This window comes from Monopterus albus, unplaced genomic scaffold (assembly GCF_001952655.1).
Source record: "Monopterus albus unplaced genomic scaffold, M_albus_1.0 scaffold27.1, whole genome shotgun sequence".
NCBI lineage: Eukaryota > Metazoa > Chordata > Actinopteri > Synbranchiformes > Synbranchidae > Monopterus > Monopterus albus.
The window spans coordinates 2,498,724-2,516,369 of NW_018127907.1; the positions used below are offsets into that span (position 1 = coordinate 2,498,724).

At 39.6% G+C, this 17,646-nt stretch overlaps 1 protein-coding gene across 10 annotated transcripts in view; it reads right to left on the reverse strand.

Moving 5' to 3' along the window:
• Positions 1–17,646, reverse strand: part of il1rapl2 (interleukin 1 receptor accessory protein-like 2) — a 395,718-nt gene that overhangs the window by 148,116 nt on the left and 229,956 nt on the right. For all 10 annotated transcript variants that reach the window (XM_020595451.1, XM_020595453.1, XM_020595450.1 and 7 more), the window contains 2 exons: positions 7,766–7,935; positions 6,104–6,207 (listed from right to left, as the gene is read on the reverse strand). In XM_020595451.1, coding sequence (XP_020451107.1) covers positions 6,104–6,207; positions 7,766–7,935 — 274 coding nt within the window. The remainder of the gene's footprint in view (positions 1–6,103; positions 6,208–7,765; positions 7,936–17,646) is intronic.

Consider the following 17,646-nt stretch of genomic DNA (forward strand, 5'->3'; position numbering starts at 1 on the left):
GTATTTACAGTACATCTGCAAAAAAAATTCAGCTGTGACTTTGACTTCATTGATAATTGCAGCTAGAGTAAATGCTTCTTGGAAGGTAAAATAGAATAATGATGCTGAGATTTCAGAATTGACTACTCTGCTACCTTTGTTTGATTACTTTTAAAGGATAAGGCCGGTCATTTTCTATAATAATAGCATTTTCAATAATCTCCATACAAAGACTATAACCAACAATGAACTGCCTCTACTCAGTTAATGTCTGTCAGTCTCTGTCCTGGATTAGCTTGTTTGTCTGTGTGATAGACCTCTGTTGTTGTTCAAGAACAATTAAAAAACACATCAGTGAAACACACCGCTGCACTGGGTGACGTGTTTTTTTCATAACGAAAACCCAGACCCGACTATGTTGCCCCAAAGGCTCGGAGCAGCCATATTTTCCTGAAGTTAGCACGAGTCAGAGTCAACTGTGCATGCGTGAGATCTTGTGCGAGCTCTTAGCTTTGTTTCCATTCTGCTAGTTACTCACAATCAAGTCTGGGGTTTCATAATGAAAAAACATGTTACTTAGTGCAGTGGTGTGTTTCACTGATGTGTCTTTAATAGTTTTTGAATAACAAAGGAGGTCTGTGGCACAGAAGAACAAGCTAATCCTGGACTGCTAGATGTTACCTGTGAGTAGAGGTAATTCATTGTTGGTTATAGTCTCAGTATGGAGATTACTGAAAATACTGTTAGTATAGAAAATGACCGGCCTTATCCTTTAAAAAACTTAAACTTTATGGTGAAGATTTAGGCAAACATTGTGCTTATGACTGAAGGAAACCAACATTTGCTGCTGGTCATGCCACAGGATGTTTGTTGTCTCCAGTGCAAACATCAGACAAGTGGCACATCCAATGATTTATCCTGAACTCCTTTACTAGAAGAGTTTTTTTGCTGAGCTATTTCAATGCCTCCCTACATATGCTTTTGCTTCTTAGAGAAGACAGTTAATGTTCACATGAGTACAAAAAGTCACCTGTCAGGTAAATGTCAGTTAGTAGTTCTACCAGCTCCACTGTCTCTCTATGAAAAAGCAAATATGTTTTGAAGGAAATGTAACGCCACCCAGATTAGGTATTTTTAATTAACAGAATGAAGAAGTATTAGTGAAGTCATAAAAAGCTGACACTGAGAGATTCAGTAAAATGTTGACTGACAATGCTTTTCATCCTAAAACATCTTAACCATCAATTAATGTGGTTGTTTTTCTGATAGGGACATCCTTGTCAACCCACTGAATGCACCAAATAGTCAAGCAGCCAGCAAGATAGTAAACCAGCTTCATAAAAAATCACTGAGCTGGCCACCCAGCAACCAATCAAATAGTCAGCAGCGCAGTCAAGCATCCAGAAAACTAACCACTTTGTCAGTCATTCCACCAACAAGCCAGTGAACCAATCTGTCTGCCATTCTGCCAACAAACCAACCAGCCACTGACCCTGCCAAGCCACTCATCCTGCCAAAATATCACCAAATGAAACAATCACACACCTAACCAATTGATCAGCAGCAAACTGGTTCACAGACTAACCATCCCAGAGGCCAGGCAGCTTTTCAGCCAGCTAGTCACTCTTCACCCCCACACACAGAAAATGTGTTACATTTCCATCTAATGCGATCTGTTGAAGTGAAGAACAAAGGCAGGGGCATGAAATCTCTCATCTCACGCTACCTTGTTCACTACCTAACACTCATTATTTTGTTCTCTCAGAGTCCTCCTCACTATTACTTTGTCCTCTGTCTCTCATTCTTCGTCCTCTGTGTGTGTGTCTCCATGTACTTTTTGATTCCTTTTCCCTTTTGGAGTGGAGTGATGCAGGACAGAGATTTGGTGCAAAGTCTTTCTCACAGCGCTACAGCCTCAGAAAGATCTCTTACCGTGTGTATCAATTTCTTTCTAAATGACGCACAGTACGTGTGTGTGTGTGTGTGTGTGAGTGTGAGAGAGAGAGAGAGATGGTGGCCTAACCATAGCAGGAGTTTGGAGAGTCTTGGGAAGCCACAGCATGCCCTCTTCCCCTACTAAGATGAATATGGCTGCAGAGAAAATGGATTTTTTCTTTTCTTTTCTCCTTCATTCACTCTTTCATTTTTCTCTTCCTGTCCGTCTGCACAGTCAAACTACCAGCTTCCTGTTTTTCTGTTTACTTTCTCCTCTCACCCCCCTTGACTCTTTTTACCCTCTCCTCTCTCCCACACACCTGCTTTCATTGCTTTCTCCTCCTTTATGCCTTGTGTCTGAGACGATGTTATTTTCCAGTCATTTTCTCCTGAGAGGGAATGTCACCCCACCTTTAATGCTTGTTCACCTTTGGTTTTATAACAGTGCCTCCAGATTGGCCCCCCTCACACAGACCTACACATTACAACAGACATGGGATCTGCAGTTTTGAAACTCAACATCGAATGGGACTGATCCCTCCAGTCCATATGAAATGACACACACACACCATATATCAGTCATCACATTCTCTATTGAAGATACTTCCACAGGATCATTTTATTTTAAAAGAAGACTTGACCTTGTTCAATTATTATCTGGTTCCTTGAATCATTAAATATGCTGAGTATTAGGTAAAAGATGTAGATCATCATCAGGTCATATACTGGGGCTGTTACACAGTACACAAAATGACTATTACTCCGAGACATTCTAGGGAGATTTTTAGATTTCTGCAGAATCCATGTACTGTAAACTAATGGACTGTTAAATGTAGCATCTATAAGCAACTCACCTGAAAAGTTTAAAGTGGCTGAATGCCAAGGTCAGTAAATACTGGCAGTGGGGTTGCCTGCCATAAAGTACTCTTAATGTAATTCAATTACAGTAGTTCAGTAAAAATTCTGTATTTATTAGGGGTGTGAAGGTACACATATTCACAACGAACCATTTCAATATACAGGACTTTACAGCAGGTTTGGTGCAGCTGTGTATTGAATGCAGTTTTAACAGTAGTTATTAGCAGCAGGCTTGTTTTGCATGCGCTTGAGAGTAGTCTAATGTTTTTATTGCCCCTGAAAAAACCCAGCTTGACCTCATGTCAGTCATACAGTATCCAATGTCAGGTGGAAATATGAAATTACTCCAGGATAAAAAGACTTAGTTCAGGGCACTGGCAGTGGGCACACAGCAACAATAATATCTGATCAAGGGCAACAAACACACTGACAATATATTCTCCTTTTGCACTGTAACAAGTTTTACATACACCCTTGTAGTAATATACAGAAATATGATCCAGTATCTCCCCAGTAAGGTGCTGTACCTCTGTGTGTGTTAATAAGAGGCCCTGAGACAATGACAGACACCAAGCTCTAATTAGGTTGTCATGCTGAGAGAGCAAGGGAAAGACAGAAAAGGAGAGAGAGAGGGAGAGAGAGCTTATTAAGGAGGATAGGTGTCAGGATGTGGCAGGAAAAGGAGGTGGGAGGAGAGCGGGGGGGCTCTCAGAGAGACTCGGATGTAGACAGGGAGGAGTGGAAGAGAGAGAGAATGGGAAGAAAGTGGACCAGCAGCCTGATGTAGAGAAAGAAGAGAAAAAGGAGGTGGGGGAGAAAGAGTTGTCGGGTGTTGGAAGCAGCTGGTGTGACATAGGGACAGCTATTAGGTGACGGAGGAAAAGGAGTAGGAAGATGAAAGCTGATGGGAGAAAGGTGCAAAGGGAAATAAGCATGTGACAGTGAAGGTGGTGAGAGCGTCGGACGCAGAGAAGGAAGACGAACAGGATCAAATAAAAAAGGAGAGATAGTGATTCGTGGCACTAAGCAAGAGGAGAGATGTTTTTGTGATACAGTGACTCTGCTTGAAGAATAATTCTGGTTTCTTACAACCTGGATCTGGTTTTCACAGTTTTGCCCATTATTCCTCTTGGTTATGACAACATACTGACTAGAGTTATTGCTGAGATCTGGGAACATGGCAACACTACAACAGCACAGATGTCAGCAACAGTACAATGTAATATTCTCAGTTCTGATTGGCTGGCAGGTGAGGGTGACATTTCAACTAACTGAACAGTTTAACTGTAGTTTCTGTAGAACCAGTGTTTTGCTTCTTGTAGGGTGATTCTTTGTCTCTCTGCCATTCATTACAATTACAATAAAATTCAAACTTGTTAAGCATTATCCCTTAAATATAAACAGATGCTCACAACTACAAAATGAAGATGTAATCTGAGTAAACTGCTGGTTCTAAGATCAGAGGTTTACAAAAAAATTAAAGAAACAGATCGAGTTTCTGCTTTTGTCAAGGGCGTGACTCATGACCTCCATCAGCAGATAGAGTTTGCTTAGTTGTCATTAACATGGCTCAGTTTTTTATACCAACAAACATATTGTTCCATATACAGTATATGCATTGAAGTTTCATACTTGGGTAAAGTGAGGCCACTTCCGTCCAGTGGTGGAGGATGTGGGATGTGATTCAGAGCTTTGGAAAAACTGTAAGTGGACCTTTAGGTTTTTCTCTCGCTGTCTTTGTTCTAAATATCTGTTTTAAAACATGCAAATGATTATTTCAGCCAGTGAAATAAACTCAGGCATGAGACAATATTCTCTTCAACAAAAAGTGAAAAGGTCTTAATTCTGAGTGATATTAATTAAGGGTTAGTGCTTTTGGTAGAGGCTTGGTTTATTTTCCATAAGCAACAAATTAAAGAAAATTGTTGCTATTTTTTCAACCCAGATTTTAATGTAATAATAATGCCCATTCTGATTTTTAGGCATGCTAACTTAGTGCAGTTCCAGAGAATCAAAAAGCACAACAGTGTTTATCAGAACAAACAGTGCAACTGAATTAAATTTCAATTTTACATAAAACATTTCAAATACTTGCATTTGAGTCTGACTGAAAACATATCCTCCAGGTTTAAAAATAATAAAAATCTTCATTGAAGCAAGAAGAATCACTGTATAGAGTTATTCAAAAGTCAGTAGGAAGATGCCCTGTTCCCTGACAGACTGTAAATAGTGACTTTTACTGCTTTCTAGAGGACATATTTGAACTCAGTTCATTATTCATATACACATGTGCAAGTAAACAAGAGGCTACAAAGCCAACTGCCACACACAAGCTAGTCCCCCCCATCCACCCCCCCACCACTGTACACAGACATATCCCTAAAGGCCTACACAGGACTGAGGCCAAATTTTGCTGTGGTGCCAATAGCCATATTATAAATATTCAATTTACTAAACTGGCAGCATTCCACATCACTGGCAGAGCAAACAAACACACAAGCACAAACACACAAATACACTTGCAATACCTAGACACAAGAGATATGTTTTGATGTGATGAACAGATCTCAGCAGATGTAATGAAGTAAGGGCAAAAACAGCCATTTGAAAATGAACTCCCTCAGTGCTAATGAACTGTGCACTAGGAGTCCAAATAAACAGCTGTGAATATCTCACAGGCTGGATTATAAATGTGTTATATGTTATATATTAAGACCTTTTTTAATTTTTTTTGGAGAACTGATTTCTGAGGACATGGGGCATTTTTCCTCAAAACAAATAGATTACTGAGCAGCTTCAAATGAACCATTCCTTTTATTCAAATACCAAAAGCAGCACTGACCATTTTTGCCCAAACACTTTAAATGAGCCACCTGAGTAGAGACAGAGCACTTGGAGTCAGAAAACTATTCTAGGGTTGCTCCCATGTGATGAAATAAAAAACAGTGAGGCAGCTATAAGAGCACTGCTGCAGGTCAGAGTCAGGTCAGAGATATTTCGTTTGCGTTCTGGTACAGTAAAATCTTTCCTCTGTTTAGTCTTATGAAGTCACTATACTAGAGCTGCAAGTGCAACTTCAAAATAAAGTCTGTGCTTTGCTCCATGTACTTGAACCTAGCTCCCATCTGGGGAGAGAAGCAGTATTTATGTGATAGTCACGAAGTGTTATGAACAAGACACCCAGCGGATCCAGAAATAATCCTAAATCATGCTTCCTTGGAGAATCTAGGTTGTTCCCCAAAGCCATTTTTAGTCATTTCACTTCAGGGTTGATTCATGGCAGCACCAAATTAGTGGTCAAAATGAACTGCCCTACGTGTAGCTTTATTACCTTAGTACACAGGTGTAGAATCCATTGTCTTCTATTTCAGCAGATCTGAACCAGATGGAGTCGTCTTCTTTACTCAGCCGGTGGCCAGAGAAGATGATGGGCTCCTGTAGGAAAAACCACAATGTTAGGTCATATGAAAGAAGACCTTGATAATGTAATGTAATGTAATGTATAATGTACTTTATAATGTAATGGACTGAAACTTAAATAAAGATACTGTCATTTCACTATTAAATGTAAACACTTCTTCCCATAAGCTCTACCAGAGATGCATATCACCTGTTGTCAGGTCTAAATGTATTCTGGTTAAATCTTGCCTTACATTTCAGATATAAACCACATTTATGAGAATGGGGACAAGTCTTTATTGTGCTCATAGGACCATGGCAGGATTCATCTGTTGCTCTGGTTTCTGTGTATTAACTGAGTTACTGAGCCAGACACAAACAAATGCAGAGAAACTACAGACCATTATAAACCAAGTCCAACCTGCAACAGACGACTCTGACATTTCTTTTAAGTGACTTTCAACACCAGCAGCCTCAAAGTATGTTTGATTCAGAGAGAGAGAGAGAGACCTGGTGCTTTCTAATATGGGTTTCTAATTGGTGCTTTATAATATACCGTTTTTGGAGTTAGTATGAAAGAAACCAGACGGTTTTACACTAAGAGAAAATGATAACATTTGCACTGCCAGAAGTCAGACTGTGACCTTAGAATACCACCCCCCTTACAGTGAACCAAGAGACAGCAAACAAAGTTAACTTTGCTGCTGTTGTTATTTTCTGAGGTGTTTCTGGAGCAGTTTCATCATCATGCACATTTAGGTGTATGTGTGTGTATGTGTGTGTGTGCATGTCTGTTTGTGGCTGTGGTTGTTGGTTGCTCTGCTTCACATGTGCCAAAAGCTAGGTGAGCTTTTGTATGGAAGCCCAGTATTTATGTCAAATGATGCTTTGACCTGTCACTGGGCCTCTCAGTGGATGTCTTTACATGCTGCCAAAAATCTGCCATGCTGCCTGACAGGGCTTCTCTGACCTGCAGGAACTTTAAACTAACCTAACATACTTTTCTGATGTTTTTAACTCTCACGCAAGCAAAGTGAAAACACTCAGCAGCTTCAGCCAGCTGCATGTCTGCGTTGTCACTGGCACGATAGGCAGTTTCTCTTGAATGGTCTGGTCAGTAGTTCAGCCGTTATCCCTACTTATCTAGCCCTAATAGGGCATCATTAAAACATTCTTGACTCCAAGCAGAAAGCAGACACATGCCCAACTGGACTAGCCTTACATCTGCATTGTATTGGGTCAACTGTCAAACCACGTCCAGGTCTTGTATGTTGGCAAAACAAACAGTCATTGCATATCATGGTCTTGGATCACGGCTCTTTAGATTAATAAAATATCACATTGTTATGGAATATAAAACTTAGTTGTCCATTTTAATGTTACATTTGTATTTGAAGATTGTTAAGGAGTTCTTAAACATCAAAAGTGTTTATGTTTTCCTGTTAACTGTCATATGATGCTCGCCACACTTCACAAATTAAACTGCATCTTTGAATTTCATTTCAGTTTAATTTTGGCAGTCTTGGCCTTCCACACTTATCTACTTATTTACTTTTTAAATTTCCTATCCAGACATTATCCAATATGACCTTACCTCTGCATCCCCTTTGTTCTTATACCAAATGAGGCGCAGCTTGGCGTTGGTGGCCATGGTGTAGTTGGTTCGGATGTAGCTGTAGAACAAGGCACATTTCACCCGAACAGGTTCACCTGCCAGAACATGGTACTCCTTCAGATCCACCGACCAGTCTAGGCATCCATCCACTGTGAGGAGGAGAGAAAAAGACAGAAAAGGGAATATTGAGGATGTGGTGATATATAAACAGAATATAACGGACAAACAAATACAACACTGCTCTAAACTGCAGGGGGCAAAAAACACTGATGGAAACAGAGAACAAGGTTAGAAACACAAATAGGCTGCGAGGCAAAACAAACAATCATCAGTAATATAACTTTTTTTTCTGCTGTATAGAAAAAATGCTTTGCAGCGAGAAAGTTTTAGAGAGAAGATGTATGAGATAGAATAAGAAGGAGTGTGAATGATGGAACATATTTTATCTTGTTTCTTTGGCAACACTGTTCTCCACCCTCAAGGCAAAAAAAAATAAATATATACTATATATATATGTTTTTTTTGTTGTTTTGTTTTAGAGAATGTTTGTGCATTTTGGGGGGGTGGCATTAGACCACCAGATTAATGGAAATAGTGGACATAGAAAACATCTTAGATTAAACCAAAGGAGTGACAGAAAATCTAATTAAAAACAAACTTACAATAAAACGACTATTTCCATTATGTACTGCACATATTGGTTTTTCTCCTTTATACTCTCTATTGCAGGACACAGAGATAGCGAAAAAGAGCAATAATTGCAAAGGAACAGACATGAGATAGATTTGGAGAAATAAAGAAAAACGAGCAGGTCGAGGCCAAATCAAAGGAGAGAAAAGAAGCGAGAGGAAGTGCGCGGTGGCGATGTCGAGGTGAGACCCGGTCAACCGGAACGAACAGAAAACAAGTTGTAGATGGAGGACAAGTAGGAGCTGGCGAGACAGAGGTCAGGACAGAAAATGACAAGGCTCCTTTCTAAATGGACTGTTCTTCCCTTCCTCCTCTCCCTGCTCACCTACTCCCTCCCTGCTCTTTGTCTTTTTTTTGTCTGTTGTTCCTCTGGCTTTTTCTTCTCCTTGTGGTCTGAGGCTCTGATAGATGGGCTCTGTTTTAACTGCAGCCCTCAGGCACTTGCCAGAAGGCCTTCCCTCTGAATTACAGCCTCTTCCCTGCAGCAATAAAGCCTCTGAATCTGCCACCCCCGCTAAAATACCTCCTCATCCTTATTGTTCGCCTCTTTCTTGTTTATTATGCAAGACTGGCAATAATCTCGGTGCATATTAGGGGTATAAACACATACAAAGACATTATTTGGATATAAACTGATAATGTGCTTTGAATAGAAGTAAACAAAAACTGAATTTTGGTAGTCATATTAATTTTTTTGTTCTCCTGGCACTTGATTGTCAGTCACACCTTGGAAACACACAAACCAACAACGGTAACTTGCAGTGGTGTCAGGATGTCCACTGAGGATAAACATCCAGAAATGCTTTTGAAATCCTATTTTAAACAAAAAGACAGCTTCTATACAACTCCAGGTTTTGGCAAATAATCAAACTTTTCACTCAAAACCAGTCAAGGTGATTATTGTCTACACAGTGGGAATACTTTAAGTATCAATAACAGACAAAGAAGCTCAACTTTCCATGATACAGATTTACCAATGCAATGTAAGTTTGTTAATGTAGGATAAAGCGTAACAGAAAATAGTATAACAGCTGCACTGGTCCAAAGTGTAAAATGCACTAGTGTCACAGTAACAGCTGTAAACTTGTGACATGGGCAAACGTGTGTTGTATTACAGCCCATTGTCCGTCATTGTGTTTTAAGTGTTTTTTTATTGACCCCAGGGCCTTTTCTGAACCTTAACCATTTAGTTTGTGTCTAAACTTAACCATTTACTTTCAGTTGCAGTGTACTTTCAGTTTCAACTTTCGACTGAGTCACAATGTCACAGTATTCGAGAGCAGCACCTTTATTGTGTTGTGGACCAACATAGCTATTATACATTTTGCTGTGAGACTGGGTTGTCAGAGATGAGCTCAAACAGGGCTGCAGATTATTGTGACATTACTCCTTAGGTGCATTTTTGACTTTCCCACTGTTAAAACCCCCTGTTCCTTGTTCACTATTCATTCCCATCTGGACTATTAAAATATTACAATACCTTTATTGGAGTCACTTTAGTCACTTGGTGCATTTCACAATTATTAAGGTCACTGTGCTTGTGGGAACACTTGATCTACAATATACCTCACCACAGTTTTATTTGGAGGTCTACAGTTTTTGTCCTGACATGCACTGGGAATTGTGGGACCTTACAGGTGTGCTCCTTCAATCAAGTTCCAAGCACACCTTAAGCAAAATGAAAGCAAAAAGCATACACCTGACCACAACTTCGAGGCAAAGGGTCTGAATACTTTTGTAAATGAGAGGTATCAGTTTAGATTTTTAATAAATTAGCAGAAATTTGTAAAAACATTTTTCGTTTGTCATTATGGGTTGTTGAGTGTTGACTGATGGGGAAAAGCGGCGTTGTGATCCATTTACATTTTCGGAAGTGAAGCATTCTGCGTATTTTTTGAAGCCACTGTATGAGGAGTATGACTCATATGGAAACTTTATGTGGCAGCAGAGAACAATTTATCACAGAAAATGAAGCAGCCGACTCATTCTAACTACTTGTAGTAAAATATGAATACAGATACACATTCAGTAACAGCAGTTTATCATTACACCCCTTAATATGGCTAAAAATGTGTAGCATTTGCATTAGGTCCTTATTAAAGTCAGTAGTCAGACATCTGATGGTTTGTTGCCATGATTACCACTGTAAGACAACGTAAACATGTTTTAGCACTCGACAAAATGTGCCAGGTGCAATTTGTGTTAAGGCACTATCAGAGATTTAAAGAATTGTTTGCATAAGTTTGTGTCACATTAGCAATATGCTTTAAGTCATACAGAGGTGGAAGAGATGTGCTTTAGAATTGCTGCACACAGACACACACATACACAATTACCCTTACAAGTGATTTAGTTGTCATTCACATCTAACTAACCAACTAAGATGTGTTTCCCTGACTTCAGAGGACATCACTTTGAGTGACATTGATTTCCAGGAGGCTATTTAAAACATAGCCACTACTTTCCCAACCCTAACCTAACCTTAAACCAAGTTGTCACCCTAAAATGTTATAATTTGTGTTGGGGACCTGATTTTTGTCCCAACAATAAGGTCAAGTCCTACAATGCAACTGTGTAGACATACTTCCAAACAATATGAGTGACCCCCTAACGACACACTTTACTTACCAAGCCATTTAATTATTGACAAGGTTGCCAGATATTCAGAACACTATAGTGACAGCGTGACTGTTTGCAACATGCACATAAGAGATGGAACGCAGTTGTACGACAGACCGACATTGCTTGGTGGTTGTAAATGAATGAACTGACACAAATTGAAGGTGTGAGTGCAGTCCATTCACTATCTAACAGAGCCTCTTAAACACACATAGACACACCCACACACAGCACTCAGGGCAACACATTAGTAGAAAGTCACATTAGTTTGGTCTAGTGGGCTAATGCCTTTTGTTTTGGACAATGTTCAACACAGGTCAGACTCTCACACGTTCATACAAATGCTGAAACACATTAGACTGACAGGGCCATATGCAGCTGCAGGTCATAACCAATGCAAACATCTAATAATTCATTCATCACTGCTTCTACACTTGTGCGTGTGTGTTAGTCTGTCTGTGAGTGCATGTGCAAAAGTGTGTGTGTATAAGCCTGCAGTATGTGTGTGTGCGTACAGGGGAGTGCAGCTGCATGTGTCTGTAGACATATTAAATGTGTGGGCGAGCTGTTAGCATGAGCAGATATATCATTCCCGTCAGCTCTATCTGCATGTGTGTGAATGAAAATAACTCTGGATAAATGGCAATGTTTTTGGGTATGGAAAAGTGCAGAGAGTTTGAGGGCAAAATCGAGGAGTGGCAAATTAAAGGAAAACCCAAAATAAATGACTAGAGAAACATAACATATGCAGATGGTTATGTGGTTTGGGTCCACTTGCCTCCTAGAGGGAAGGGTCACTGCAAATTGGCACAAAGCTGCACTGAGTGATCACCTTTATCCTATGATGAACCATTTCTGTCCTGATGGGAGTGGTCTATTCCAGGATGACAGTGCCACCATCCCTAGGGCACAAGGGGTCATTATATAGTTTGAGGAGTATGAAAATGAAGTGAATCTTATGCTACGGCCTTCACGGTCACCAGATCTGAAGCCAGTTGAACAACTGTGGAAGATTTTGGAGCAACATGTTGCACAGTGCTCTGCACCACCATCATCAAAACACAATATGAGGGAGCAGTGTTTGGAAGAATACTGCTCAGAGACTTGAAGAGCCAAGGTGCCCAAGAAGCTGCTCTGGTGGCACGTGGTGACCCAACACCTTACTGAAACACTTAAATTGGTTTTTCCTTTTATCAGTCCCCTGTCTGTACATGTAAGCAGTTAGAAACAGACACACAGTCACAAATTAATACTTCATTACGCCTTTTTCCTATCGACTGATAACATTTTGACATCAAGGTTCCTCAAAAAAGTGTCTAAAAAAAACTGTTTTAACAAAAATGCTTTACATAATGTGATTTGCATGTAGTGAAGAGTGAGAGCTGTCAGAGGTTTAGTGTTATACACATTGACACTGAATGTGGATAAATGTGAAAAGGTGTAATGGAGCATTATTGTTAAATGTCCATGTTTGCTGATGTCGTCACCTGCGAGCCTCCTCGATTGTGTTTGAGGTGCTCTTTTGCCTTTCCAGTAGTGTGCAAGAGCGGCACCAGGTTGCCAGCTGCCACATGTGGTGGTCGCTGTCCATGGTGCTGAATGTCATACTACAGATGTGTGGGACATGATATTAAGCATAGGAAAGACCCCCCCTTTGTTATTGATATCACAAACTTATTGACAAGTCACTGACTAAAGGAGTTAAAGTGTGGAGGGAAAAAGTTAACTCTTGAGCGACAACCCTTTGCCACCTGGTAATTTTGTTGTTGTTGTTGTGTTTAATGTCCTTTCTGCCCTGCCATGGCCTTGTTTATAGTGAATGTTTATTCTAATGTGCATTGAAGTCCTCAGGGTTTTTGCCAAATGGTCATTGCCATGGTGCTACGTCTATTAGTTTTGACATGTCTTGCTGCTTATGTTTTTTTAAGTCAAAAGTTCAATTCATTTATCCATAATACATGAAAATTACAGTGCTCCCAACTTATCATCTAAGGCTGAAAACACAGGATTGAGAGTCAGGACATAAATACCAAAAAATAAATAAAGCCATACATAAAACAACACAAGTATTTCATAATAAAAACAACCATTCAAACCACAATATAAAAGCAATGATGAGCTACGATAGGTTTCTACAGGTGGCATTCTACCTGCAGTACTTTACTCGTGATAATGGTCCTGGCAACAGACCTTCACTCTGAGAATACTTTTCAGCAAAGACCTACAAGGATTAGAGACCAGTAAAAAAGATGTAAGTGCTTCCATAAAATGCCCAAAGGTTCAATCATTATTTTTTAAAATGAAGTAGTAAAATTAATTATTGTGTATAAAAGTTGGACTTTTCCTTACAAGACTGGATGTTAGATAAACTGTGCTATTAAAAATAATAGCTACACACAGCGTGTTTGATCATATTTGGGAAAATCTGTGTGGCATATTTAGTTCCGGTCTGTCATTCAAACATAAAGCCACTGAGAGCCTCCAGCCTGTCTGCATGCCTCCTCAATCCCCTGCAATACCACTACAGCTGCTGCCATAATAATAGCTTGACCTGACCCACACACACTCACACAGGTAATGATCCCAACATTCACAAAGAGGGACAAACACTCGAGCATACAAAAAGGCAGGGGAATGGAGTCACACGCGCGCGCACACACACACACACACACACACACACACACACACACACACACACACACCAAGTCTATCACCACTGCAGGCAAGGTGAAAGGGAAAAGTATAGTACCCACCATTTGGCCCAGTGGCTTGTGCTGATGTTCAATTTCAGCACACAGCTGAACTGATGGTTACTTCTTTTCTCTGAACATTGAGTTTTTGAGAACAGGCTTTGGCCTCGATGAGGCTTTGTATATGGTGAGAGAGGACATACTGTGTGTGTTTTTGTATGTGAAAGAGAGCAAGGAGAAACGTGAGAAGGAGAGACACACGGTGTACTTGCCATTTTCAAAATGAGTCATGCGATCCAATGAAATTTGTGCCACACAAACACACACACACACACACACACACACACACACACACACACACACTAAGGCAATCTATTTTGTAAGCTGTATGAATATGGTAATGCATGTATGGGTTATGGCCTTCAGTGCTATGAAGTTACAACAGCATCTATCAGCATACAAGGTCTGTAGTGCCTCAGCGCACACACCTACACACACAAAGACAACATGCACAACACACACACTCACACAATCAGCATCCATGGTAATGGGCTATACCTCATCTTAACACAGACACACACACACACACAGACGTTCACACACAAGTATCAGGGCTGAATAAATGGAGTTGACCACAGTCTGCCCTCTACCAAACAAATGAAATGTATTCACACTCACATGAGAAATCACACACACACGTTCAGTGACTGTTCTTTTGAACAATATGTATTGTTGAACAAATGAAATAAATGTGATATTTATTAACACCAAAACTGTTGCTGTGAGAACATCATTTGACTTAATCTGTGTATTGTGTTGATGACGAGTTTTTGTTTGTGTTTGCGTGGATGGTTGCTTTTGTTGGACAATGACAAAGCCACGGTAAGACCAAAAACAGCATGCACCTTTATCACACTGTTCAGTGAGACACTGTGGGTCATAGGGCAGCTAGACAATGTCCAAAAAATGCACAAGCTGCTCAGAATCACACCAAACATGCTGAAAAGAACATATATCATCAAAGGACTATATTGTGTACATAAAACACAATGTTGTGGTATAAACCATAGAAGGAGAGCGGCTTATGATTTACTAATTGTTTGTCCACCTTATTCCCTTCATTGTTATGCTCACATAATATGCATTTACTGTAGATACATAGTGGTTATGTTAATTATGCTGTTCACACCTCACATAGTTATGATTGGGATAAGGTTAGATTCAAGTTAGAGGAAGCACATTTCAACTTGAAAACTGATTTCAGCACAACAGGTGCAAGATTAGCTATGGTTTCACTTGAGACCAGAGTGGTGGTGTCAATTCTCCATTTATACTAAATGTGTTTGTAATCTGATTACATCTTTTTTCCTCTGTAATTTTAATGGAATACAGTTACTGTTTTTTGTATTCTAAACACATAATGCTGTTCCATGTATTCTCTTATTCCCCAAGCCTGGTTCTATTAATCATTAGGTTAATAATTAGCCATGAAGTTCAACACAATATTGTCATAAGATATTAAAAATACCTATATCTAGCTAAAAAGTGGATCAGCTATTCTGCAGTTACAAGCTTATGATAATGCTATAGCTTAAAGAGTCCTCGGTTCCCTAGGAACTGTAGAATATTAGAAAGGCATATACCATATACTACTGGTCAAAGGTTTTTATTGACATTTAAAGAGTTCAATCCAATGAATAACCTCAAATGGTCAAGTTCCCATGGTCCAAAGTGGGAACCCAATGAACTCTGTATAGACCTAGTCATACAGTTTTTAAATACTTTTGTAAAACTTTCTAAAATGTGTTCAGTTTGTCATTTTGGGGTTACTGAGTGTAGATTGATTGGGACTGTAGCAATTTTATCTATTTAAAATTAAATCTACAACACAACAAAGTGTGCAATAGCAAAGGAGTGTGAATACTTTCTGCAGCTGCTGCACACCTCTGCAGGACCAATGAGCTCTGCTTCCCAGGGAAATGGGACTCATTACTTTTCATTAAGTACTTCTCAGACACTGCCCTCCTGTAAAAAACAAGCCCATATGTCGTCTGTGCAATCATGTTATTACAACGAACAGTAACATGTTATAGTTAGGTGACGTCTATTGCCTGTAAGAATAAGGAGCCGAGCAAAAAAGGAAGTTAGGTGACGTAACAGAAAGAGTAAACTTTCCCACAGGGAGCTGCATACACATTTTGTTTAGCTTTTTGTTTTATGTCTGATCATTCCACAACCTTACCTGCATATTTATTATAGTAACCATGATGGCAAAGGTTAATTTAACCCACACATGATCTTTTTCTAAACCAAATCAAGGTGGGTTTGTTCCTAAAAGTAATCAACCCATGACAGTTCCTTAAACATTAGTCTTGTTGACTTCTTGACAAAATAAAAAATAACTCCTCCATCCTATGCATTTCTTCTGTTTTCTTCATCTTTATATTTTCTTCCTCTTCTGCTTCACATATGATTTCCTGTTTCTATTTCATGACCCAATTCTCAAAGCCAACCAACCACGTTTTAAAGAGGTTTTTGAAATCTCATTTTGGCCTGACACGCTGAGGTTTATTTTCACAAATTAACTACACATGGCACAAGCACAGTGACTGTGTTAGGAGGCGCATGGCAGGACTGTAATGCGGTTGGAAATGGCCTTGTAACCATGGTGAGCCTGACCAATCACATCATATCACAGTTTTCATTCTCTTTAATATAACCCACTAAGGTACTCTGACCATTTCATGATAGAAAAGAAAAATCCATAACACACCACAAAAGCTTCTTTTGAGAGGAACCAGATGTTACATGTCCAGTATAAATGGAATGAGCTGTTGGGGGGGGGGTTTGGGGGTCTGGTATTATTCACAATGTGGGGGGATGTAAATCTGTTTACACAGTCACACTGTGGGGACTCGACAGCCTTATGGGGACATAAAGGACAGAATGTGAATCATTACATTTTAGAGTGATGATTTGATTTAAGGTTAGGTGTTAGACAATTAGTGGGTAGACTTAAGGACAGGGTTAGTAACGTTAATATAATTTTAGAATAGATACTCTGTACTTAGGAAATACTTACAGTAAAATTACATTTCAAGTCTCTGGGTTGTTACCACATTATTCTTCAAATGTTATATGCAAGTCCAGGGGACCAACACGCATGTATCGGTGCATACTCTTCAGGTACGCCGTTATTACACAGGAGTGATGATCTAAATGCAGGCTACATACACTGTAAGTCGTGGCTTGCAAAATAAAACATTACCAAAGGCTTCATACTTTATCTCAAATATTTGCTCATGTACTGTATGATTCCTGTAGAACACTTCCTAGCTATTCTATGGTGCAATCCACATCACATACTGTTACAATAAAGAGGCCACATCTCATTGTGTACCTGTTATTCACTCACTCTCAGCAGTGGCTAGACCTTCAGCAAAACTCAAGAGGCTCTGTAGCAAAACATGTTTTTACCTGGCAGCATGTTCTTACCTCATTTCAGTCACTGTGGCATGATAAAACAATAAGGTACAACACGGTTGTGGGGCCAATCACCTTCTCCAGCTGCCAGCTAGGGACCAAATGAGAGTATAATGGTGACAGTTAGATCCCTCTTCGTTTCTCCACTAGGATCATGAATATGATAAGCAGACACTGACAGACCAACAGAGGAGTCATGTTTCTACAAACCCTGCATCAAATTTACAATCCAAAACAACTTCCACTAAACAGGCAAAGCTGCACAACAAAACATTATTTCATCACACAGACTTTTTTAAACTTGTTTGGTGAAAACAAAATTTTAAAATTCAATATTTGATTAAACAACTTGCCAGGGAGGAAATGTTTACGACGCTC